This window comes from Pseudorca crassidens, chromosome 8 (genome assembly GCF_039906515.1).
Source record: "Pseudorca crassidens isolate mPseCra1 chromosome 8, mPseCra1.hap1, whole genome shotgun sequence".
In the NCBI taxonomy this organism is placed as follows: domain Eukaryota; kingdom Metazoa; phylum Chordata; class Mammalia; order Artiodactyla; family Delphinidae; genus Pseudorca; species Pseudorca crassidens.
Window position 1 is genome coordinate 87,398,739 of NC_090303.1, and position 27,604 is coordinate 87,426,342.

Genomic DNA, 27,604 nt, shown 5'->3' on the forward strand with positions numbered 1-27,604 from the left:
CAATCCCCACTGTTTATCTGCATGATAATTAGGAAAAGCAGAAGTAGTGAAATATTGTTTCAACAACGTGATTGGAATTAAACCACTGAAAAGGCCAAGGAGAAAGTTCCACATGCTTACTGACTGGTGGGTCTCCAACATGAGACACTAACTGCAGGGGAAACAAGTCCTGTTTCCCAGAATGAATCAAGGGGTGGAATTCCCAGCCTCACAGGATGGTGCAGAGGGCAGAAGAGAAGAATTTAGAAAGAGGTGATGGAAATGCATCATTAACTCTGAGAATCTTCTGTCTACAACCTGTTAGGATTATTTGTTGATGACCCATTTTGAGGAAAAACACTGATCCAGCCACTGTGGGAATCAAAAACTACAGCATTACATTCTTCCAAAGGGCCTGCGTACACACTAGCTCACTGGATCCTACCAAGAAACCCATAAGGAAAATATCATGTTGATTTTGGAAGTGAGGAAACTGAAATCCAGACAAAAGTGAGGTGACTAGCTGAATAGCAAAAGCTCACGAGCTCAGGAGTCCAGAACTCAGGTCTTCTATCTCTAAAGCCAGTGCTCTTTTCCCAAAGACCAAACAAGAATGAAGTGGCATTAAGGGGGAAGAGACAAGAAAGAAGGGTAGGGAGAGTTTCTTTGAATCCCAACAAAAATATGAAGATTAGGACTGCATAACATGTTTAATACAGATTTTATAATCATATAACATGGAGGAAGCGTGAAAATGTGTACAGGCACTGAGGCCTTGGCACACCAATGAACAGCCTTACTATCATTGGGCTTACACCAAAGCTGCTCCAACTCAGCCATAGAAAGAAATGAAATTGAGTTATTTGTAGTGAGGTGGATGGACCTAGAGTCTGTCATACAGAGTGAAGTCAGAAGGAGAAAAACAAATAACTGTGTGCTAACACATATATATGGAATGTAAAAAAAAAAAAAATGGTTCTGATGAACCTAGTGACAGGACAGGAATAAAGATGCAGACGTAGAGAACGGACTTGAGGACACGGGGAGGGGGAAGGGTAAGCTGGGACAAATAGATAGCTAGTGGGAAGCAGCTGAATAGCACAGGGCGATCAGCTAGAGGGGTAGGATATGAAGGGTGGGAGGGAGACGCAAGAGGGAGGGGATATGGGGATATATGTATGCATATAGCTGATTCACTCTGTTATATAGCAGAAACTAACACAACTTTGTAAAGCAATTATACTCCAATAAAGATGCAAAAAAAAAAAAAGAGGAGGAGGATGCCTTGCTTTTCTCATATCCTCCATCAGTTGTTCACAATGAGGGCTGAGCAACAGATTCATGTATTTTAAAAACACACACGCCCAGGTCCCACCCTGTAAGTTTGAGTCCACCTGGGTATCTGTATTGACAGGGGACTCTGGTGGCCAGCCAACCTTGGGAACCTCCATCCTACGATCACAGCTCTTCCTTTTGCACCTGTACTCACAGTTGATAGAGAAAAGGAGGTTGGTGCCAAATTCCCAGCTTTAAAAGTCATCTACAGGGCTTCCCTGGTGGCGCAGTGGTTAAGAATCTGCCTGCCAATGGAGGGGACATGGGTTCGAGGCCTGGTCCGAGAAGATCCCACGTGCCGCGGAGCAACTGAGCCCGAGCGCCACAACTACTGAAGCCCACGCGCCTAGAGCCCATGCTCAGCAACAAGAGAAGCCACCGCAATGAGACGCCCGTGCACCGTGGTGAAGAGTAGCCCCTGCTCGCTGCAACTAGAGAAAGACCACGTGCAGCAATGAAGACCCAATGCAGCCAAAAATAAATAAATAAAATAAATTTATAAAAAAAAAAGTCATCTACAGATTTTACAAGAGCAAGTGAAGGACAGGAAATGCAGCAAAGAATTAAACAATAAACAATCCTGTCCAGGAAAGTAATATCAAGCCTAAGGGATTTTTAACTACAGAAAGGAAAGCACTCAAGACAGCCCTAAATGGATGAATGAGAAGTTCACTTTCATAGAAAATATAATAAACTCATGCCATATAGAGTTTGCTGAGCATAGGTGTCTGACAAAAAGTGTTAATACCCTAGGCTCAAGTGTTTGTACTAACAATTTGCCACTGAAGTCTAAATTATAGATTGTAGTAAAACCAAATGCTCATTACGCACAAAAAGATTCTAAGTACCCACCTTTTCAATGGGAGCTGGCCCCTAGGCACTAAGGAATAAAGATAATAGGGGAGGCGGCAGTAAAATATGTACTACACCTTTAAAGAGACCTGTGAAGTGTTCTAAAGAGGTTTCTTATAGCCATCTGTAAAGTCAATGTATCGATTATTTATTTATTTTAGAACCATGTGGTAATAAACTCAGTATTATATCAAGTTCTTCACTTTATTAAACCAATTAGCTGCCTACTCTCACCAGTGAAAAGGACTGTTTAAATGACAAGTGCTTCGTTTATATGTATAAGTCCTCCCGACTCCATCAAGGAAATTGGTCAGGGACACCTAGTCTTATAAAAGAACCTTATAGAGACCTCTACTCTACAGAACTTCACGAAGTGATTACAACCTTCTCAAACGCTTTCAGTTGAATACACTGCCAGGAGGCAGTCAGGTTTAATGAAGACTCTGAAGACACCAACCACAGCATGTAGGAACAGGGCCCTGTCACCTGCCTGTCTCAGCTGCGTTCCTCTGTCCACTCAGACGGATTGCCCAGGAACCACAGCTCTACCACCTTCCTGATTGCTCCTGGGGGCCTCCCCATGGTCAATGCTCCACCTAACAGAACAGCCTTGCCATATGGTTGATCAGAGCAGCCCCGAATGAATCCAAGTTGCCATTATACCAAGATCTGGACTACTGGACAATCCAAAGGGGCCCCTTCACAGCCAAGTCTCCCTGGCCTCACATCTGCCGATTCATACTGATCGTCTTCTGACAGTTATACAGGAGGTTCCAGCAGGCCTGCTCAACTTCTGACATCTCTTGTGAACAGCATAGGAATGGAACATTCAGTAAGCATTACTGAGCTCCTACTGAGTGTAAATAAAGCCCTGTGTGAAAATACAAGTATAAATGACATGGCTCTTTTCTGCCTCTCTCACCCGTACAATGGAATTCACATTCTAAAATGCGAGATGAACACACACTTGACCAGAACATACTTTACTGAAACAGGGTATTAAGGTCATAACTAGGGTGACCATATGTCCTGGCTTCCGGGGAATGTCCAGGTTTATGTGTGCTGTCCTGATGTAATTAATGAATAGTGCCTCCTTTCACCTTCTCTGTTTGGATGATAAATTATAGGGTCACCCTAGTCATAAAAGAGTTATGAACAAAAGGTTTTAGAAATATGGAAAGGTTGTTGATCATTTATGAATTAGAAAACCAGGAAGGCTTTATAAAGACAATATTTATGCTGGGCTTTGAAATGAAGGGCAAAATTTAAATGAGGGGCTAAGAGGTGGTGGAGAAGTAAAAGATGACATTCAGGCAAGAGGACCAGCATGAGGAGAGGAAAAGCAGCAGGGCATGGGGGCTTGTCAGCCTAACTAGCTTATTTTGTAAGTGGTAGTCTATATTATGGCCACTGTAAGTTTTTTGAGAGCAAGGACTATGTTCGATCTTGTGTTTTCCTGGCTCCTGACACAGCACCCAGCACAGAGGATGTGCACAAAACCTACAGGTGATAAGAAAACCATAATTCAAAAAGAGACATGTACCACAATGCTCACTGCAGCACTACTTACAATAGCCAGGACATGGAAGCAACCTAAGTGTCCATCGACAGATGAATGGATAAAAAAGATGTGGCACGTGTATACAATGGAATATTATTCAGCCATAAAAAGAAACGAAATTGAGTTATTTGCAGTGAGATGGATGGACCTAGAGTCTGTCATACAGAGTGAAGTAAGTCAGAAAGAGAAAAACAAATACCGTATGCTAACACATATATATGGAATCTAAAAAAAAAAATGGTTCTGAAAAACCTAGGGGCAGGACAGGAATAAAGACGCAGACGTAGAGAAGCTGGGACAAAGTGAGAGTAGCACTGATATATATACACTACCAAATGCAAAACAGATAGCTAGTGGGAAGCAGCCGCATACCACAGGGAGATCAGCTCGGTGCTTTGTGACTGCCTAGAGGGGTGGGTTAGGGAGGGTGGGAGGGAGGCTCAAGAGGGAGGGGATATGCAGATATATGTATATGTATAGCTGATTCACTTTGCTATAAAGCAGAAACTAGCACACCATTGTAAAGCAATTATACTCCAATAAAGATGTTATTAAAAAATTAAAAATAATAACCTATAGGTTAATAATCATGTGTTGCTATTCAGCTGATGAATCAAGGTAAGCAACATTATTCCACTTTGTCACATTACACAGCTCTGCTGTTTCAAGAGGAAGACTATGGCCACAATACTAGCAATTTTCACTGGCCCCAGAGTTTCAGAGCATGTACAGGAAACGACTAGAGCTGGTAGAACCCAAATCGCTGCAGTTACAGGGTCAGAGGTTAGGGTGAGACAATCACCCAGAGACAAATATTATTGAGAAGTGGTTGAGAGGTGAGAGCAAGTGACAGTGCCAACACGTGCCACTTTAGCCCTCCCCGTGCTACCTCTGGCATCTCAACAAAAACGATGCTATCATGCTTAGAGACCAGAGGGACCCACAGCTGTGGACCCAACTGCTCATAGGACAGAGCTCCAACATGCTACAAAGTCCTGCACAGAAAAGCCACGAGAGCAGCAGCAGTTCTTAAGGGACTGAGGTCCCCCCAGAGAGGAAGGATTTCTGCCTCCAGATTGTCACATCTACTCCTCTCTGGGTTGACTTGCCAGCCCTCACAATCACACGAGCCCACTCCCTAAAATAAATCCATCTTTACATATGTGTGTGTGTACGTGTATATAATATACACATGTACACACATGCGCACACACACCCGACTGGTTCTGTTTCTCTGGAGAACCCTAATACAGATTTACCGAATATTAAGCCTAATATTTGTATAGTGTTATGCAGTTTTAAAGAATGTTTTCAAAAACTTTGTCATCTCACCCAATTATCAAAATTTTTCAAACTCAAATATAAAAGTTCAAATGCCCTGAATAGTTATAAAGCAATCTATAGGTATAAGGTAGCACGCACACATACCAAAAAAAAAAAAGATCAAGAGGTTGAATTAGGGCATTAAATATTGAGTTAACTATTTTTATTCCCTTAGGGTTAACTCCCTTTCTTCCTAATCTGTAACTATTTCAGACATAGTTTCAGACAATTCCTCCTAATAAATGTAAACTCCATTAGGGCAGGGTTTTTTGTTGTTATTGAGGTTTTTTTGATGTATCCCCAGCATACAGATCACAGTGCCGAGCATATAGTAGATTCTAAATGAATAATTCCTAAATACAAATGCAAATGAAATACATACATACACAAACACACACACAGGTATATACATATGAGGGAAAAGCAAGAAGAGAAAGTTCACTCTTGCTAAATTAATGGGCACTAGTTATGATGGGCAAGCTATGTTTTAAATTACTGTAAGAGCTTTGCTATAATTCCACATAAGTACAATATAATCTCGTAATCATACAATGAGGTCTATCAATGATCATTATTCACTGTATTCGATGACCATATTGCTGCCTCTTTGTTTCAAGGTAAGAGCAGAGAGAAGTCAGGGACATTGACTCACTACCTCAGTACTCATAATAGTGGCCTTGAAGATAACTGACTAATAATATGGGCCTTTCCCCCAGTATTTAAGAGAAATTATGGCATAGGCACCGGTATCACTGTCTAGGAAGTTATAACATTAATCTTTTCCCAGATACTTAAGGCTCCTAGGTGAGGAGACAGATAAGTGGTAGAACAAGCAGCTGAGAAAACTGCGATATATAAAGGAGAGACAGAAGAGCTGGTTAGCCAAAGACAAACATGCACCCACATCACTCTCCTGAAGAGCTATCTACCCCAAATGCCCCATCCTCAGTGAGGCTTCTCATCTCAAGCCAGTCCAAGCTTGTAGAATGATCCCTGACCTTTCTGTTCTCTGGCCTGCAATCCTTGGAGCATATCTGGAAACCATGACTGAAGATGAAGAAAAACTTCCTAGAGAAAGATTTAAGTCACTCTGTCACTCTATCCCTAAGAGCCCTGGGCCTCTCTCTTCACAAACAGAAGAAGAGGAGGTTAGGCAGGGCGATTTCTACTGTCTCCTCAAGTTATACCAAGAAGCACAGTGAGCATGCAAGATGATTTTGCCTCCATCTACACCAAGGCTGACTGGCCTCTGAGAAAGGAGAGAGAAAGGAGCTCGAACCCAAACAGCAGGCTCTGAGCAAAACTAAGAAACGGCCACAGCACTCTGACTGTGAGGCTCTCGTGTCAAGGGGCATGTCCTCCAGAGCACACGCTTTTCAATTCCCTTTATTCAACGACATTGGGAGAAGAGAGGCCCAACCCGGCACACAGCACAGGGGCTATCACTGAAAACGGCTTCGGGCCACCTGTCAAAAGGCCCCAGTGAAGAAGTAATTATTTTGGTGAACTTGGTACTGCACATTTAGAAGCCTAGTTTGCTAACGGCCTAGAAGTTTACAGAGACTTACAAATCAACTAAAAGGCCAAATTATCACTTTAAAATAAGAACCACACCTGCCAAGAACAGGCATGTGGGACGTCCAGCCAAGACATGTGCTTTCTACAGGTCATCTACGTGGAAAGCCAAATCGTAACTGGAAGGTTATTCGATGAGCTTTATGACCTGAAAATGTGCTGGCGTGAAACTAAGACAGCTTGCATTAAGGATCTGCACAAGAGGCAGGCATCCATCAGGACCACACAATTGTTAAACCAGGGCTGGGGTGGGATGGACTCAAGAATTGCTTATCTTTTTGAATCTTTTCTTTCCTTCTCTATATAAAACTCTAACGTAATAAGTAATGACTGAAGATATCTATTTTTTTTTGCTATATATAAGTAAATTAATACTTATTCAATTCAGAGAATCAGGTAAACACAGAAATTGTTTAAAAAATATAAGGAAAAAAAGAAAGAAAAAAAAACCCACAATCCTATACCAAGCTTTCTGTCTGGGCAGATACACAAATATTAAAGAGCATGTTGGCTTTTATTCTACTAAACATCATATTGCAAACTAGTCCCATGATATTAAATAATCTTTTTAAAACTTTAACGACTGAAAAAAAATCAAGATCGACATACTGTTTCTTTGGACGTGTTAATATGGTCAATCAATGACAGGCAAGTCTTGTTCTGAAGTCAGAGTATGTTCTGAACTTTATCTAAGATGACTTTTTCTCCCTTGTTTTTAAGTTACTGAAAGGAGACTCTTCCTGCGCTCCACAAGCTCAGATCAGACCTCCCAAAACGAAAGTGCCCTGTCTGGTTAGAACCTTTAGGCCTTATAATAAAACCTCCACAGTGACACGGTGGCAATGTGACACACTAATACCTCATCATGGTAACTGGGAGAGGAGGAAAAGGTGTGTCCCCCTTCCCCAAATACCAACTAGCATCTTTTGTGCCCAGGTAACAGATGTGTCTATCAAAAGCGGTCAAACTGAACACTCAGCACTTTTCCCCCTTAATGAGAGAGAGGGAAATAAGAATTCCAGATCAAACTGAGATGAGTGTGAGGCAATGCCAGATCAGTAAAAAGGATACTTTGGGGGAGGCATAACCTAACAATAGTGTCAAATCACATCACTACTCTGCCCACATGCAGGACGAGCTCTAAGCCCCCAAACTAGGTTATGCTCACGTGACAAACTTTTTTCAACTTCCAACAATGTCTATACTACAAACCTGGGAAACAGCTCCCAAAACCTTGTATCAAACTGCGGACACTTTAACAACAACCCCTTAATACACAAGCAGCCTATTACACTTGCTTGTGTCCTGTCTTCAATGACATGGGGACAGGAATATCTTTTGTACAGCTTCTCTAGGATGACAGGCATTAACAGAAATGCATGGATGGATTTACGGCTGGCATGGATCAATTTCCAGTTATTTTACAATTATTGATTAGCAAAGTCAAACAGGCTTTGCTACTTGCCAGACAAAAAGCTAAATCTACCCTCACCCCTTCATAAATCCTGAGAAAAAGCCAAAGAAACATGAAAACTGATGTATTTGGAAACAAAGCATGCCAATACAAGATTATAACCAACTCAAAGCTGAGAATCAAGTAACAAATGTATCTCCAGAACAGAGCTTGAGAAACTGGCAGTCTTGGCAAGTCACCCTCACAGGCAGCAGCATAACCTTTGCTGTGATCAGAATTGAAGGGAGGCTTTTTCGCTTCAAGTAAAAGATTTCTGTCAGGGTGAACATATTTTAATCCACCACATGCATTTGTCCCATGTCATTTACAAGGACAAAACCTGACTACTTCAAGAGTCTGCTTTTGCTGTGTCACTGTACAGGCCTGTGTACATGTTCCCAAGGCTTGCCGAAAACATTAAAAACTCAGAGGAGGGAGGAGAAGAAGAGTGGGGAAGCAATGTTATACACGCAGAGCATATGCAAAGCTAAAGATATACCTTGGAAATGGTGATCTCCAAGATGGAGGAGATACATGGTGAAAATATGCTGCAGGAGGGTTGTTGTTTAGAACTTGCTCTTTTTGGTGCCTTCAGGGTTAGAACTGAGCCAGTTTCTTTAAAATATATTAAGTTCTTCAAGGAGTTAAAAGAAAAAGTTTGAAGCACCAATACATCCTCCGACCCCCATGCATGGCAGGAACATTCCAAAAATGTCACTGTCCATGGGTCGCAAATTTAACACGGGGGTTGATGTTAGGAAAGGAAGAAAAATTATGTCAGGAATGGGCAAGGTAGAGATACAATGGTCATATTAAAAATTAACAAATGATTTTTAATGAGTTAAAGAAACAAATGGGAAATAAATGGAAAATGAAGTAAGCATTTGAAAAGACGAATCTTTGAACTTATAGGTGGTTTACTATAACCCAGAAATTTAAGGCATTTAACACAGAAAGGTACTTAACAGTCATTTTTTAAAGTTATAAAGTAGATCAATTTCTGTGTCTCTTAATTTGATTGTATATATATATATTTTTTAATGATATCAATTTAAGTCTATTTTCCTAACAACGGTCTGAGTTTTCATTCTAAGCCAATAAACACATATTAGCAAAAAATCCCATCTTCTTATATCCAAGAAAAGGACCCCTCTCATTTTGACCCTTTCAATATACAGTGACTGCTAACAGCATTTATACTGTGACTATGATTAAATCACTTCTACTAATCAGAATAAGTTTTCAATAACAAAAATCCAATTTAACCAAGGAAATACAGGCTTTCAACTTTTTCTTTTTTTAAATGGACTGTTTTTAATAACTAAAGAAAATTAAAATAGATGTGACTCTTGGAATTGGTAACCTATTCATAAAACAAAATTACTTTATGAAAAGTCAATTTATAAGTATATAGAACTTTGCATTCTCTAAGAACTCCTGTATTTATATATTTATTCATCGAGGTAACAGACTTGAAAGAAAAGTACATTCACAACCTTGTCCTCATTTTAAGCAAATGGAAACAAAAGGCATAAAGAAGAAAAACAATTTGCCTAAAATTACATGGAGTAATAACTGGGCGTGTGGGGCAAGGGAGGTGCGGAGGGAAGGATATTTCAGATAAAATTACTGTTCAAAAAACTCTGGAGAAAAATAGTAGAACAGTTTACTCTCTAATAATTTTTAATGATACAACTTGGATGCCTGCTACATTTCAAGGACACGGAATCTACACAGATGTTGGCAAAAGCATTTAAGTTGTTTTAGTTTTGGTTCATATAAAGAAAATATCCAAAACAATTATTCCTTCACCCACAATATAGAATATTAATCTATATGTCTGAATGAAACTCTTCACCTCTTTGCGTCCATCCTTCTTTCATCTTTCTAAAACTCTAGCAATGACAGCAAGAATTCATTAATTGAAGTTAACACAGTACCTGTCTTGATCCTACTGTTTGCAAATCATGTTTAAAATGTTTTAAGACATGACAACTACATAAATGCAATATATGACCCTAGAATATACCCTGCTCCTGGAAGAAAATTTGCTATAAGGAACATTATTGGAATCTTGGTTAAAAATTAAAATATTGAATCAATGTTAAATTTCTTGACTTTGACAACTATACTTGGTAATGTAAGAAACACACACTAATTTTTTACGGGTAGAAATACTAAGGGGGCTAATTGGCATGATGTCTGCAACCCACGCTCCAATGATTCAGAAAAACGTGTGTATGTGTGCGCACACACATATGCATGTGTGTAGACTTTACAAGAAAAACCTGTGGAATATCATCACTCTGAATTTTCCCAAAGTTCAATGAAAACACAAACCACAAAACTGACTGAATCCACTGCATGAGTGAAGTAGACATTGTTAACATATATTACAGTTACTCTTAAAAATAATCTACTGCAGCAAGGGACTTCCCTGGTGGCACAGTGGTTAAGAATCTGCCTGCCAATTCAGGGGACACGAGTTCAAGCCCTGGTCCAGGAAGTCCCACGTGCCGCAGAGCAACTAAGCCTGTGTGCCACAACTACTGAGCCTGTGCTCGAGCCCGCAAGCCACAACTACTGAAGCCCAGGCGCCTAGAGCCCGTGCTCCTCAACAAGAGAAGCCACCGCAATGAGAAGCCCGTGCACCTCAATGAAGAGTAGCCCCTGCTCTCCGCAACTAGAAAAAGCCCACGCGTAGCAACGAAGACCCAACGCAGCCAAAAATCAATTAATTAATTAATTAATTTAAAAACAATTATAATCTACTGCAGCAAGCCTATCTCTATTCCCCTCAACAAGCATCCTGCCAGACTAGTGTACCTTTATTATCCAAAGTAGAAAATAACCTAATCATCTCTCACCTCCCCTGAAAATAAAAAGTTTATATTGCACATAAAAAAAGGAGGGCAAGGGAATGAATAACTGCAATAAACCAGGTCCTTTTGTATCTCTATCAACCTCTCCCAAAATAGAACAGACCATAACAAACTTTTTTTTAATAAGTCCACTCAAAATAGACTTTATAAAAGTATACAGTTAACACTTCATTATTCTTTGCAATGTAGAGATTCACACGAGAGAATTTTTTTGGAATACTGAAATTTACCTGAAGTGCCAGAAGCTTTTTCAATTCACAACAGTTTAGATGGAAGCGTTAGTTCTAATATGTATTACTACATTCCTTGCTTTTAAACAGGTTATTCTTAGCCCCTGATAGTGTTATGATTATGAATGCATTATTTCACTAGGCAGTAACACACAAGGCCTATGAGTGGCCAGGGCTGCCTGCCTCTACGTTGAGTAGGCCCATCACGCTATGATGTTTTGTAGCCCTGTGTGTGCTCATCATATGTGTGATTTTTGGATGCCTGTTTTTGTTCATGTCTGTGGTAATTTCTGTTTTGTCCATGTGCCTAGGCCTAAAAGCCCCTCACCCTTTCTAATACAGTGGGCCCAATCCACTATAGGCTAAAAACTTAATAATAACTGAATTTGCTAAATTGTGTGCCAAATAACATCACCTAGGCAGTAGGGATCCAATTTGTAGCTCTGGCTCTATCTTTGTGCAACCTTTGGGTTTACAATCTTTTTGAAACAGAAATAATAGATGTCCTACCCATATCAAACATTTATTAACACCAAGTAAGCTGCTGGACTTGAAAGCTCTTAGTTAAATGAGGAATACCAGAAACAAGTACCAACTGTTTTTGTTGTGATGCTGGTTATTAATATAGGCCATGAGCATTATGGCACTACCTAGAAACACTCTGTGACTCATTTCGATTTCGGAGTTATGATTCCAGGCCATCAACCAGCTGTGTTCCTGAGATCAGATAGGCTAAGGAAACTGTAAAAGGATCAACATTTAACGTCTAAGCAGAAAATGTATACAAATAGGTTTATAATAAACTCCAATAAAACTGGCCCTGTGACACTGATTGGTGTTCTTTCTTATCAAGAGAATATTCAACACAACTCTGGAATTAAATTTACAGTCAGTGTTTTAAGCAGGCAGAGGAAATTTAAACACACAGCTAAGTACAGAACCTTGCAGCCACTTGTCGTAAAAGATGGACGAACGGGGAGAAGTTTGCTAGAAAACTCCTCTAAACTTTTAATCTCATCAACAAATTTCTATGACAATGAAGACATCTGGTAAGTTTACCACAAGTAATCATAAATTATTGGTGCTGATCATTCCATTTTATTTTTTTGAAAACAGCTTGGTGGCTGAGTAAATCATATTCTGCCTGGGGCTATGTAGCTTACCTCGCATTATTTCAGAATCATCTAAAATGACTCATTTTTCTATTAAAATGATGAATGAGGTATGTAATAAATACTGCAGGTTTGTAAACAGATTCCTGCTCTCTGGAGAATGGAGGCCTTACTTCATTTGGTAATTCTGCCCCTTGGTATTTTCAGAAGAAGTCATCCTTAAAATATAGTTAGTAAAGAAAATCGTGGAGAGAGTCACATTGGAACAAAATGTTGAAATGTCTTTATGGTGAAGGGAATAACCCCAGGCTACATGACAATAATCCCTCCCACCCCCCCAAAGCAGGGCACAGTTCAAAACATCAAGAAACACAGAAAGAACATAACTCAATCCCATTTAGGAATCATATCTAAGCAACAAAAGCCGGGATACATAAAAGAAATAAATACAGAGCTGCTCAAGGATGTTCTTCAGCATTGTGAAGAATTTACTGTCCAATAAACAAAAGTGAAGCAGACCTCACTGCACATGGTATGTCACCTAGTAAACATTACTGCTCTTCAATTTACTACTGAATTCACTAAACTAGAGGTCCACACACCACAGGCTGAAAGCAATTCTCCAAGGCTATATCAAAACTGACAGTTCTGGGACCTCCCCGGTGGCGCAGTGGTTGAGAATCTGCCCACCAATGCAGGGGACACGGGTTCCAGCCCTGGTCCAGGAAGATCCCACATGCCGTGGAGCAACTAAGCCCGTGCGCCACAACTACTTAGCCTGCGCTCTACAGCCCGTGAGCCACAACTACTGAGCCCGCGTGCCTAGAGCCCGTGTTCTGCAACGGGAGAGCCACTGCAATGAGAAACCCATGCCACGAAGAGAAGCCCCCGCTCACCACAACTAGAGAAAGCCCGTGCACAGCAACAAAGACCCAACACAGCCAAAAATAAATAAAATTAAAAAAAAAAACTGACAGTTCTGAGACTTGCCAGGGAGACAAACTGGAAAGATTGCTGTTGAACAAAAAAGGAGCACGTTTGCCTTAGAGTCTCATTCAAAACATAATGTACAAAACTCTTCTTTGGGATTTGGAAGGATTGATAGACTTCATTATGCTTCTGTTAAACTTTTAATCTGTTAAAGGTTAAAGCAAACACTGAGGGCCATAATTCTTAGCCTCTTCAGTAGGAGATGAGATTATGATGACAGTTCAATAAAATTCCAAGGCCCTAATGACAGTTCATCGCAGACCAGGCAGTGAAGCAAATAAGTTAACAATAAATGCCAGGGCATTGTAAACAGATGGAATTATAACCAGCCCTTTGCACCTTAGCTACCTATGGATTTTTATTCAATGCTCTCCATACCTCACCTTGACACCCATAATGACCCAACTGATGGGATGCCAATAAGCTATTTATGGCAGGGATACAACATATGACACCACTCAACAGGTGTTGCCCTGAGCCAACTAGTTTGCAAGAAATTTGATGATTTTTTTTTTTTTTTTTTTTTTTTGCGGTACGCGCACCTCTCACTGTTGTGGCCTCTCCCGTTGTGGAGCACAGGCTCCAGACACGCAGGCTCAGCGGCCATGGCTCACGGGCCCAGCCGCTCCGCGGCACGTGGGATCTTCCCCGACCGGGGCATGAACCCGTGTCCCCTGCATCGGCAGGCGGACTCTCAACCACTGCGCCACCAGGGAAGCCCGTGATGAATTTTTAAAGTGCATTCAGAATGACAACAGACAGCACACTCTAAGCGGAGTTGCTCCTCATAGCTATCTTTAAATACAACTACTTGTTGGCAAGAACATCAACAGCATTATACTCAACTCTTCTCTAATCACTTTGTCAACAGGTCTCACAGACTGAGATAGTTCCTTCAAAAAAAGCAACACCAGCAAATTGCAGTCACCTCTACATTGTGTTCACTGGACAGACTCACCAACCTCAACAGTGAGATTTAATCTCCACTCTGAAAAGAACGCTCAGCCATTCTCTCCTCTAGGCCCTTCAATATCTGTTTAGCATGACATCAGGTTTCCCTAAGGCTATTTGGTAATGTTAAGATCCTAGGTATTCCTGCAAATCTTGATGAGGAAGGGGTCTGACTACATACATTTGAGAAATACATTCATCTGGTTAAGATTTCGTTATACAAGCAATACTGAAATCTGCAACAGCAGTCCTATTCTTTCTGGGCTCTTAACGTAAAGACGAGGTTGGCATACTGAGACAAAACTTGTTTCTCTTTTTCTACTACTGTGGCAAACAAACATACCAGAAGGTGCCCTGCCACTCCATGGAATATTTGACTAACAGTATCTTCACAGGGCTGTATGCATTCCAGCTGACAACAGTAATGCTGCTTTAACATGCACAGGAGGTAAAGAGCACACAAGATAACAAAGTACATAAAGGGAGAAGATGGGATACGGATGCTTTGTCCTGGAAACTATAATGGCCTGCTGAATCCAAACATTTACACAGGAGGCAAAATGATGCTGTATGCCTCTGCCCCCACCTGTCTTGAGGGCCGCTGCCCTTTACATTTCCTGGTAAGATAGGAACTGAGCAAGAGACAGGAAGAATGCACTTGCAGATGGATCCTAGGTCCCATTCTCACCAATAACATTGAGGAAAATACCTTATGCCTAAATGGCTTAAATCTCTGACATAAAGCAGAAATTCTATATTTAAATCGTCCTCGAAAGTGAAAGCTCAAAATCATTAATTTCATTTTTGGCATTCAAAGCAAATTAATATGCCATGCATGTCAGAACAACTGGGGATTTGTGTCTATAGCAAGAAAACCAGCCCAGGGCATATATAACCAGAGGGAGTGCATTAATAGAGATTATAACTGAACTACTAAATTGCACCCAAAAAATATAGCAATGTTTTTCTTTCTTTTTTTTTTTTTTTTTAAAATGGCTGCATTGGGCCTTCGTTGCTGTGTGCAGGCTTTCGCTAGTTGCAGCGAGCGGGGGCTACTCTTCGTTGTGGTGTGCAGGCTTCTCATTGCTGTGGCTTCTCTTGTTGCGGAGCACGGGCTCTAGGCATGCAGGCTTCAGGAGTTGTGGCACGTGGGCTCTAGAGCGCAAGCTCAGTAGTTGTGGCACACGGGCTTAGCTGCTCTGCGGCATGTGGGATCTTCCCGGACCAGGGATCAAACCCATGTCCCCTGCATTGGCAGCTGGATTCTTAATCACTGCACCACCAGGGAAGTCCAAAATAGCAAACATTTTTAAAAAGAATTTTTAAGTGCCCAACAAAAGAACCCAGGATAACCAGTGCTACACTGCAACTTCATTTACCTGGTTAATTTTAATGATACTAAAAGCCCCAAGTGATCGCCCTTACCTTTCTTCAACACAGAACTTTTGAGCATGAACTATGTTGATCATTTCAAAATTACAACCCCAAGTGTATTCTCTGCCCTTGGGCAGAACCTCACTTATACTTGGGCAGCAGTGGTATTCTTATCTATTTCCTTTAATTTAGTCATTTTCCTCCAGAACCCAAATTCAAAACCTTTTTCTCTTTACCATGAAATTTCAACTGTCACAGTTTGAAGCACAAACAAAACACAGAACTGAAAAGCACACAGCACAAAATTAATCCATTCTTCTTCTTGACTGCTTCACTTGAGCATTTCAGACAAAAGGGAAACTGAGGATGAAAAGTGACATTTTGGTGAAACAGCAGCTTAAATTTGCAAAAACTGAATTTATGCATCCAATTACCCTAATTTTTTTGTGTTATTTTTTCTAAACACTATGAGGTATTACAAATTCAAAAATTGTAACTTAAGTAGAAAAAAAAATCCAAGTTACAAATGACCTTCCCCACACACCCTATACTTGACTGGAGACGGAGATTTAGGAAAAGCAACCAAATCTAATTCATCTTTGCATCCCCAGCAACTGACATCATGTAGCACATAGTAGGTGTCTTATAAATTTGTGATGAAGGGGAACACAGAAGAGGATGATCTCTGTGTCCATTCATTCCCTTTTCTATTCCATCCTTCACACTTCACTAAAGAGAGCTATCAAAATGCCCGCATTTGCCACTGCATTTCAAACCTTTGCGTGTATGTAGTCCATGGTTCTTTGGGTTGCATACAAGCTCCTCATGACCTTAGCCCTGCTAACTTCTTCTGCCTCATCCCTCAACACTCCTTACCCTGTACTTCCCACTCAGCAACTCCTTGTCGTATCCCAGTGTCCCCAGGCTTCCATGCTTCTACCTGCAATACTGTAGGTTGGACCATCCCTACTCCTCAACCATACAGGCAATTCCTACTTGTATTTCAAGATTCCACTAGGGCACCACTTCCCTAGGAAATCTTTTCTTGTCTTCCCCACTTCCTCTCCTCCCATTTCTACGACCTGAGTAAATTCAATTCTTCATTTATTAAATCAGCAAGCATTTATTGACTCTTTACTCTTTACCAGGCACCGGTATACATTAGGCTCTCAAATGTGTTAATGAAAGAATGCAGACAGCAATGGGTTAAATGAAAGTAAATCCCTGCTTTCACTTAAGTGAGGATTCTCACAAGGATATAAGTAGCATGGCTCTATCACAGACTTAGCACATTTTTTAAAAAAAAAGATTCTTTTTTTTTTTTAATGTGGACCATTTTTAAAGTCTTTATTGAATTTGTTACAATATTGCTTCCGTTTTATGTTTTGTTTTTTTGGCCTGGCTTGAAGCCACACCCCCCCACATTAGAAGGCGAAGTCTTAACCACTGGACCTTCACAGGGAAATCCCAGACTCAGCGCTTCTCAACATTATTTTTCGTGTATCTGTCTCCCACATTGCACTAATTCCTTATGGATTTTGTCTTTTTCGTTTATACATCCTTAGTATCCAGCACCGTGTTTTTCATACAGTAAGCACTCAATAAAACATCGGTCCAAAAAGTGAGGGAGGGCTTCCCTGGATTTCACATTTAGTTTTATAAGCTCCAGAATATTTAAGTAAATACTTCCTTAAGTAAGTAAATTGTGGCTTCAAGTCTATATTAAAAAAGAAAAAAATACTACAGAGTTCTGTGGTTATAACAAGAAATGACTAATGTTAAACCAGCATTGTTTAGTAAGACAGAAAAGAGTGAGTCAAAATTTTAATTGACATTTTAAAAAGAAATCAAATATAACTGCAAAGTCAAATAAACACAACCCCCTACTCTTTAATTTTAAAAAAAATCTAATGACACAGCAAATATTAGATTTAGATGTAGGAGCTCTCAAAGATAGACAAATGTCAAGTCACATTAACTTTACAGGTTTCCTGGCTCTGTCCTTTTAATTAGTCTTCATTCTTTACAGAGTTGCTTTCTTGCTCCTAAGCCACAATCCTTTCATGTGAATTTTAGTTAACATTTTCATGTGGATACAGTTATCAGTAAACTGCCTCTCCAAAACCTCTGGGTAGAAACAGCTGATGAAAATATTGGTACCAGTCAGTGAGAGGTACAGTGTGGGACTGGTATACTCTTCTTGAATCAAGAGCAGGACGTAACGGCTTCTCCAGCTAACGCAATTCTTCCAAAGTGCCAAGTTTTCATCTGATCCTATTTTAAAACTTCAGCAACAGGGCCATCATGACTTTGCCCTTCAAAGAGCTTCAACAAAGCTAGCTGCTACAACAACTGTGGGGGAAAAAAGCCTGGACTCACATCTAAGGAGACAGCAATCTAAATGTCAACTGTTCGTGGGCGGAGAATGGGAAGGGGGAGGAGAAGTTTTATCTCACAGCACTAACATTATATCAGTTTTTTTCCCCCTAGTTCTACTGAAAGACAGCCTTCCAATTCCTTCAAATGTGTGAAATCCAACCTTTACTTTCTTGCTGGCTGCAATATTTGGGTACTAAATAAAGAGGAACAAATCAATGTTTGGCCATCACTCAAAAGAGTCCCACATATTAGGGTTAAGAATGGCAGCCATGGGGGTCCAGCACTCAGAGCAGAACAGTTCTTAGGGTGACACTCACAAGAGTCATGGGTTCTGAGGATGCCCACTCCCACAGCTGGGGATCAAGGCACTAACAGACAAAACAGACTTGAAGTCATGTTCCACAGCACATGTTATACAGGATAGTGGGATGAAGAATCTGAATCCTGGACTATTTACGTGGCAGGCGGGGGCGGAGTAGCAGAAAGAATCTTATGCTCCCTAAACATTAACTATACGTGCAACAATGCTATTTCCTTAGTAATTTTTTCTAAGGTTTAATTATAGTAAAATACACATGATATAAAATTTACCATTGTAACCATGTAGAAGTGTTAAGTTCCAGAGTGTAAAGTACATTCACACTGGTACACAACCAATCTCCACAACTCTTCTCATCTTGCAAAACTGAGATTCCATACCCATTAAAAAGATCCAGGTGGCTCTGCAGCGCAACGGATAGCGCACTGGACTTCTAGTGATGACAAAGCTCTCCATTCCTCCCTCTGCTCAGCCCCTTGCAACCACCCTGCCGTCTTCCATCTCTGAATCTGAATACTCTAGATGCCTCATATAAGGACAGTAATACAGTATTTATCTTTTTGTGACTGGCTTATTTCACTTAGTATAATGTCCCCAGGGTTCATCTATGTTGCATTATGTGTTCGAATTTCCTTCCTTTTTAAGGCTGAATGACACTCCACTGTATGTATATAACACATTTTTCTTTATGCATTCATCTGTGGATGGACATTTGGACTGCTTCCACCTTTTGGCTATTACGAATAATACTGCAATGGACAAGGGTGTACAAATATCTCTTTGAGGTCCTGCTTTTAATTCTTTTGGATAAAAACCCAGAAGAGTGGATTGCTGAATCATAGGGTGATTCTAGTTTTAATCTTTTTGAGGAACCACCATACTATTTTCCAAAGTGGCTGTACCGTTTTACATTCCCAGAACATCCTTGCCAATACTTTTTATTGTCTGTTTTTTTTAAAATAGTAGCCATCCTAATGGATATGAGGTGGTTCCTTAGTGACTTTTACATTTTCTAAATTTTCTATAATATCCCTGTATTATGTTAATAATTAGAGGAAAATTCAGTGCAATACATTCAACCATTAAATGTGATCATGCAAATACATACTTAGTGGTATAGAAAAACCTTTATCATATAGTCTAAATTTTTTTAATCTGAAGGTTACTGTAAGAGTTACATAAAACTATATATACTACTATCTATGTTTGGAGAAATACAAATACACATATTAATATAAATACTTTATACAGACTCAGTAATATGAAAAGGAATATAAAACAATAAACCAGAATGTTAACAGTAATTATCGCTGGATAATGGTAATCTAACTCATCTTATTATTTCTGTATTTATTTTCTGATCTTTACCCAATGAATATGCATGTCTTCTACAATAATGATAACAACAATAAAGGGGGTAATTTGGTAAATAAGTTGGGAGTCACCAGGTACCTACATTGCTGTAGGCAGCCATGTTGCTGTGGCCATGAACTATCACTTAAATGTCTGAGAATGCTCAAGCCAGGACGGGAACCTCTGAATCAGCTATAATACTATTACATAAATTCTACTTTTAGTCTCAACATGCTTTGAGGGCTCTGTTTAGCCAATATCATGATAGATGCTGAAATTCAGGAGTTCTGAGTACAGTAATTTGCCACCCATACCCTACAACCCCTGAAGCAGTAAAGAAGAGACCTACAAAACAGAATATACAATGCCAGCTTCTTATGCTTAACCTGAAAACAAAAAAACAGACAAGGAAATAGAGAGGATTTATAAGGTACGAGGAAAAAATGTGAAGACATACTGCTCCAACCCAACTACATTACATAATATTCTATTTACTGTTAGTTAAGAAATTTTTTTATACTTTCACATTTCTTGTGAATACTCTCCTTTTTTATGCCATCTCAAGTGCCTGTGTGTGCATTTAATGAGCTTTTTGAAAAATCCCAATCTGCTTATCTCTCTGAACTAAAAGAACAAGGCAATATATTCAAATTTAGGCCGAGAAAAGTAGAGAAAAGAGTGCTTCAAAGAGAAGAGGCAAAAGCTGGGGCACAAAGAAAAATGCCAACCAAGGAGTCTTCCGCCCACTAGAAACCGAGAAGCTTGCTCCCCAACCATCCTCCACCATAAGCACTGTTAACACTCTCCACTCCATCCCTGGCCTTCAAATTGGGAGGCTGTAAAATACGTGGGAATGACCCTTCAACACACTGGCCTGATACGTTTTCAACTTCCTCAAAACAATCCTCAAACTTGGGAGCACAGCAGATGTCATGACTGAATTACTCAACACCTAACAACTTTAATCCTGAAATTATCCCCCATTCACAATGAATGACTTTCCTTCCACATCTCTTGGCCTCAGTTCCACTCAATGTGTGTGTCCTCGTGATGGCACCAACCGGTCCCTTGACTTTCCTTTCTTAGTCCATCACCTCTGCTCTGGCTTCACTGCCTACCCATTCAGCCTGGATCCTGGATTAGTCACTGAAGAAACGGATTCATTACATATCAGCTTACTTGTATATCTTCTCTATTGGCGTCTGGTCATAAGTTTGCCTCTCAAAGAAAGGACCAAGGGAAAAGAACAGGAGAGAAACTGACTCTTCTTATATTGTTAATGATCCCCAGCTGCCTGAACTAGGGACATCCCCCTGAGTCTTGCATCGCAAGTTCTCCACTATATAGTTACATTTTATCTTTCCAATGAGTTCCCAACCATATTCCAATGAGCACTAAAGCTTCTGAGAAGTTGGAGAAGTGATATGAGGGTTTCTAGGAAGGCTAAAGTGAGGGATGAGTAGTCAGGACCCCAGGCTTCACCCAGAACGGCTGCACTTTTATTTAACAATGGGAAGTTGTTAAATCAATCATGTTGCATGCAGAAAACACTATTGTTCAGCCATTAAAAACTACATTTCAGTTATATACAGAAAATGTTCATGATGCTAAACACTATGTACAGCACTATTCAAAGTCCTCAATAGGTAACAGACCCAGGAATAAGAATTGTCTAGAGGGAAACACCCCGGTGTAAACCGTGGTTACGTGAGAATGATAGATTTATGGGTGCCTCTTAAATTTTCTTCTACTAATAATCATTTTTAAACATGTTTATGTAATCTTTTTTTAAAATTAAATTTTTAAAAAATATTTTCTTTGAAAAAATTATCTCCTTTCTTATAAAAAATGGCTCCCCTTTCTGAAGCCCAGAAAGTGACTGATCAAACCTTACTCACCTTTGGGACTTCCCTGGCGGTCCAGTGGTTAAGACTCCACGCTTCCAATGCAGGGGGTGCGGGTTCAATCCCTAGTTGGGGAACTAAGATCCCACATGTCACGTGGTATGGCCAAAAAAAACCCAATCACTTTACTCACCTTTGCTGGAGTCTTCCCAGGCTAACATCTGGTGGTTGCCAGGAAGGAGAGAAACAAGCTAGGCTGCTCACCCCAGAGGTTTCAAATACAAAGAAACCAAAAGCAAGGGGGGTGGGAGCAAGCAAACAATTCCCTTCAGGCAAGATGCCTGTGTCTCAGTGTTGATCTTTTCTTCAATAATTCTCATTACACCTGCCTTAAAGTCTTTGATGGTTAATCTTAGCAAATTGTCAGCCACTTGTAAAAGGCAAAAATAAAGAAAATCTAAGCAAAGAGAACATGAATATCATCCACACTGAAAGTTGGCAAGCTTTTCCCAAACATCAGAAGTTTCCTTGTAGACAAGACCTTTCCACTAAATCTTTAAAACTCACCAGGTGCTTTGCCTTAGCACGTTCCTCCTCATTTGATATCCTCTCACGAAGAATAGCTCTGGTCAACTGCTCATTGGCAAAAGCCTTCTCTGAGTCCAGTTCTTTGCTTTGCTTTAGTCTGAAAAGACAACAAAGGTCTAACTTAGAGGAAAAGAAAGAAAGATTTTGGTAGTTGACATCATTTTTTTAATGAAATACATTTAAGCCACAGATTTAGTAGACGAAATCATCTTGGCCTAAAATTTATCCAAAGCAGGTATATTTTCTAGTAAATCCTCAAGCAGCCTCTACCCAAGCATTTAAAATAACAGAATTCAAATACATCAACAGGCTAATCAATCTGACTGCTGAATTCGTTTTACAAAGATCTTCTTATGTCAGCTTGAAATCTGCCCACCTAAATATTTGATCCCTGGTGCCTCCATCTGCCCTCTGGAGATAGCAGGAATACATCTAATTAAAAAGCCATCCACAAGACAAACATTTGAAGGTAAGCATCATCTTCCCATCAACACTGACTCAACTGTTTACTGAATACACGCCAGGCAATGGGCAAGGCACTGATGTCACAGTACTGCCAAGGACCAGTCACTGCCCTCATGGACCTGACGTTACGGCAGAAACTAAAAACACGGTTAAGAGATCCTTCCTCCCAGCGAATGTTCCAACAATCTTTATCTGCAAAATGGCCAGACCCTTCAATAGCAGGGCTCCTCACTTGTGGGATGACTCCAATTTGTCCCTTAGCTCCAAACTAAATGCAACACGGCAGACACGGTCCAGCAAAGTAAGACAACAGAACCTCACCTCCCAAGATTCCCACACAACACTAATTCTACTAATGAAGCATCTGATTGCATTAGGTCTATCAGTAACCTCATCACACAATTAGTTCACGCTAAGTTACAATCCACTAAAACCCCTCCACACTGTGCATGACAAGGATAAATTACTTTGGCACCCATCTTCACCACAGTGTCCGGCACATAAAGGTATTCAGCAGTCACTGAATGAGAGTACATTTTAGTCTAATCTCATGGACGAAGATTTTCTGATTGCCTTTTCTTCTTTGTGAGAATAACCCCTCTATACCATCATATCCCAAAGGTATAAGCAATGCTTTAAAAAGAAAAAGTAAGGACTTCTCTCCAGAGAACCTCATGTAGGCCGGGCCGCCAGGGAACAAACAAGGCCCCTGAGAGCTCCACCTAGTTCTCAGGATAATATCCCACAGCAGGATCTGGAGTCAACAATGGCTAAACCCCAGGTGGTTGTAGCTCCTGTATTAATGTCTAAGCTGTCTGTAAACGCCCCTCAATTTTACCCATCAAGTTATTCTTCTAATTATACAGAATCCTATGAGGATGGTTGTGAGGATTATCCCACTTTGTCAGAATATGTTCAGGATTTTTTAAATCATCTTTCAGAGCAGCCTGGCAGTTTTGAAACTGAAATTGAACAGTTTGCGGAGACCCTGAATGGCTGGGTTACAACAGATGATGCTTTGCAAGAACTTGTGGATCTCACCTATCAACAGGCCACACCTATCCCAAATTTCTCTTCCATGGGAGCTCGCCTCTGTAATTACCTGTCCCATCATCTGACAATTAGCCCACAGAGTGGCAACTTCCGCCAGCTGCTACTTCAAAGATGTCGGACTGAATATGAAATTAAAGATCAAGCTGCAAAAGGGGATAAAGTGACTCGAAAACGATTCCACGCATTTGTACTCTTTCTGGGAGAACTTTATCTTAACCTGGAGATCAAAGGAACAAATGGACAGGTTACAAGGGCAGACATTCTTCAGGTCAGTCTTCGGGAGCTGCTGAATGCCCTCTTTTCTGATCCTATGGATGACAACTTAATTTGTGCAGTAAAATTACTGAAGTTGACAGGGTGAGTTTTAGAAGATGCCTGGAAGGAAAAAGGAAAGACTGATATGGAAGAAATTATTCAGAAAAGTGAAAATGTTGTCCTAGATGCAAACTGCAGCAGAGATGTAAAACAGATGCTCCTGAAGCTTGTAGAACTCCGGTCAAGTAACTGGGGTAGAGTCCATGCAACTTCAACATACAGGGAAGCAACACCTGAAAATGATCCTAATTATTTTATGAATGAGCCAACATTTTATACATCTGACGGTGTTCCTTTCACTGCAGCTGATCAGATTACCAAGAGAAATATAAAAGTTACTTGAAAGAGAAGACTTTTTTCCAGATTATGAAGAAAATGGAACAGATTTATCTGGGGGTGGTCATACTTGGATGATACTGATGATAAGATGGACCCAGAGATAGAAGAAGATTATGAAAAGTCCTGTTTGGTATCAGAGCATAAGCGAAAACAGTAAAATTAAATTTCAGCGTATCAATTTTATAAAGCAGTTTAAGTTACGCTGATTTTTTATTTTTATTTTTTTATAAATTTATTTATTATTTATTTTTCACTGTGTTGGGTCTTCGTTGCCGCACGCGGGCTTTCTCTAGTTGCGGTGAGCAGGGGCTACTCTTCGTTCTGGTGCATGGGCTTCTCATTGCCGTGGCTTCTCTTGTTGCAGCACACAGGCTCTAGGTGCAAGGGCTTCAGTAGTTGTGGCACATGGGCTCAGTAGTTGTGGCTCGTGGGCTCTAGAGCACAGGCACATGGGCTGAGTTGCTCCACAGCACGTGGGATCTTCCCAGACCAGGGATCGAACCCGCGTCCCCTGCATTGGCAAGTGGATTCTTAACCACTGCGCCACCAGGGAAGTCCCAGTTCTGCTTTATTTTTATGATCAAGGACCCCTAAAATGTAAATTGACTATAATGACTCTAGCAGCCCCATCCTTGCACATGCTCCTTTCTTTCTTTCCCACTTGCCTCTAAGCTCCACAAGGGCGAAGACCTGGTCTGGGTTTTTTTCACTGCTATATCCCTAAGTGCTTAAAACAGTGCCTGCCCCACACAGTAAGTGCTCAAAAAATACCTGAGTAAACGCATGAATGAATGAGTGGCATATTTCCAACCACAGACAAAAATGGAAAACAAGTTACAGAAAACAGAAGACTGTGGAATTTACAAAACCAGACACAAACTGAGCCCTACAAAGGCCGAGCCACCATGACGTTAAGTGTCACAAGTGCGATGATCCAAGACCACACTAACCTAAAACAGAAGGGCGTTTTACATTCCACAACATTTCAGAGCCTCTGAAATACCTAACTCTGTGTGTGTGTGTGTCACACACACACACACACACACACACACACACAGAGTTATCAATAAACATTAGTGCAAGGCTTTGGAAGGTCCCTGAAAAATCACCTTTGCAATTTTAGAAAAAATATTTAGAAAATTTTAGAAGAAAGTTTTGCTTTCTTTCAATACCTAAGACATCTAACTATGCTTGACTCTTGGCTGAAGAGAGATTGCAAGGGGCACAAATTGATCAAAAAGGAATTTTCCTTTCTTAATTCTTACAGTTACTTTCATTTATCCTTACAAATAGACCTGTACAAATTCTCAGATAGTTAGTTCTAAAGGAATAGCTGAAAATAAAACGAAAAGAAGAAAGGTCTGTGTATGACTGTTTATGAAACAGAATTTTGTATCTTTCAGTCTGACAGCAGGGCCCGGAACAAGTTATCATTACCTATCAGCAACTCAGTGGTACAATCTAATAAACCTCAGTTTTCTCAGCCCTAAAATTTGAAGGCTGAGCTTTACAGTCTAAGGTCCCTTGCAGTTAAAAGTTCTACAAACATCATATATTAAATATATTACTCTCCATTTCAAAATTTCTTAAGAAATGTAGAGTCAGGGGATAAATGAAACGAAGGAGTAATATCTCCAAATTTTCTAATTTTCACTCAATGAGCACTTATATTTCTAGTCTCACCCTTAGAGTCTCCAACTACTTGATTAAAAACTGTACACTAGATAGAAGTAAACGGGATTCACAAATTCATGCAGTATATAATTACTGGTGACAGGCACTATTCTGATTACTGAGAATAAGATGGTGAGCAAAAGAGACACCTACCCTCATGAAGCTTCAACTCTGACAAATTCATTATTTTTAAAAAGTGAGGTTGCCATAAAACTATATGGGTAGGAGCTGATATCTAAACTGAAATCTAAGAAACATAAAATGAGCAACATCAGGAAGGAAAAACTGTCTTAGAGAAAACCTCAGTCAGTTCCAGAGGCACTGAGCAATTATTTTCTGTAGTTAAAGTTCTGTCCTGCCTTCTCAGATACCAAAGGCTGGGTCACCTAGACACTGAGAGCTCTCTTCAAACACACACACACACCAATAAACATTAGTGCGAGGTTTTGGAAGGGTCCCTGAAGCTTAAAATCACCTTTGCAATTTTAGAAAAAAAAAATTTAGAAAATTTTAGAAGAAAGTTCCGCTTTCTTTCAAATTATTTTGGAGGGCAGAGTTTCAGAAAAAATGGTATAACTAATAGAGCTTTGTCCAGTGCCTTCAGAAATAAAAGCAATAGACTAGAAATGTCTAAATTGCACTATTCCTCATTTCCCCACCTCTCCCCCCTCCACATAAAGCATTTATAGCAATATTTTCTTCGAATAAGCTTCCTCTTTTATGGATTCATTGAGATCATTTAACAACTTACAACTACTTTGCAATGAAAATGTGCTTGTATTCTCAGAAGCTCCCAATTCTTTTCAGAGCTTCCTCTCAGTGCCCTTGCTTCTATATTCCATCAGGCTTTTCTATTCAATGGCCATCTATGAAAGATAGTGGCTGTGTGATCAACCAATTTTTCTCTTATTTTGAGCCCAATGTGATGACTCTCTTTTCTGGGCCTCTCTGAGTGCTACCGGCCTCCTTGAGTATAGATCCAAAGCCAAGTTGTTTTGCAAACACTCCCCAAGGGAAAGAGGGGTGAAGCCCTCTTTGACAATGGAACCGCTACTTTTAAGGTCCGTGTGACGTGTAAAGAAAAAAAAAAAAGGTATGAGATAAAGTAAGTCTTTCATTATTGGGTTTCCAAAGATTTAAGAATTATCTCAAAATAAAACTAAACATGCCAAGTATCTTGGAGAATACATTCTCTTTTTTATTTACTGGCATTTCCCACTTATTATTTCAGATCTGCTGGTCTAATATTATTCTACATTAAGCCCCTGATTTAAGTTTCATTTAAATTTCCTTCTTTTAAATACATATCTCCCCTCATTTAAATTCTCTAGAGTTTTAAGCAAAGAAGTAGGAGTTTAGTGTAAACTTTTCTTATTTGCATTAAGTAATTGGATAGCTTGCCTAAGCTTAATGAAACAAATACCAGTCAGCTCTGCCCTTATACCTCAAGCCCTAGCAACCTAGTTCTTGTTCTCAGTATATTCTCAATCAGGTAAGAGATTTAAGATACACCAGCAAAATGAATTTCTAAAAACCAGCCAAATCTCCTACAATGAATATTATATTACAACATGTCCTTTAAATGGAAATAATAATAATAAATTACTCAAATATATTCAGTTCTCATAGATATCTGGTAATATTAATAATACCGATAT

General features: G+C 40.0%; 1 protein-coding gene and 1 pseudogene across 2 annotated transcripts in view; one reads left to right on the forward strand and one right to left on the reverse strand.

Annotated features, from left to right (window-relative positions):
• The window catches only part of CHCHD3 (coiled-coil-helix-coiled-coil-helix domain containing 3), a 288,144-nt gene that overhangs the window by 164,767 nt on the left and 95,773 nt on the right, over nucleotides 1–27,604 (reverse strand). For both annotated transcript variants that reach the window (XM_067747054.1, XM_067747053.1), the window contains exon 4: nucleotides 22,080–22,197. In XM_067747054.1, the coding sequence (XP_067603155.1) occupies nucleotides 22,080–22,197 (118 nt within the window). The remainder of the gene's footprint in view (nucleotides 1–22,079; nucleotides 22,198–27,604) is intronic.
• On the forward strand, nucleotides 23,302–24,475 carry LOC137228651 (polyadenylate-binding protein-interacting protein 1 pseudogene; annotated as a pseudogene).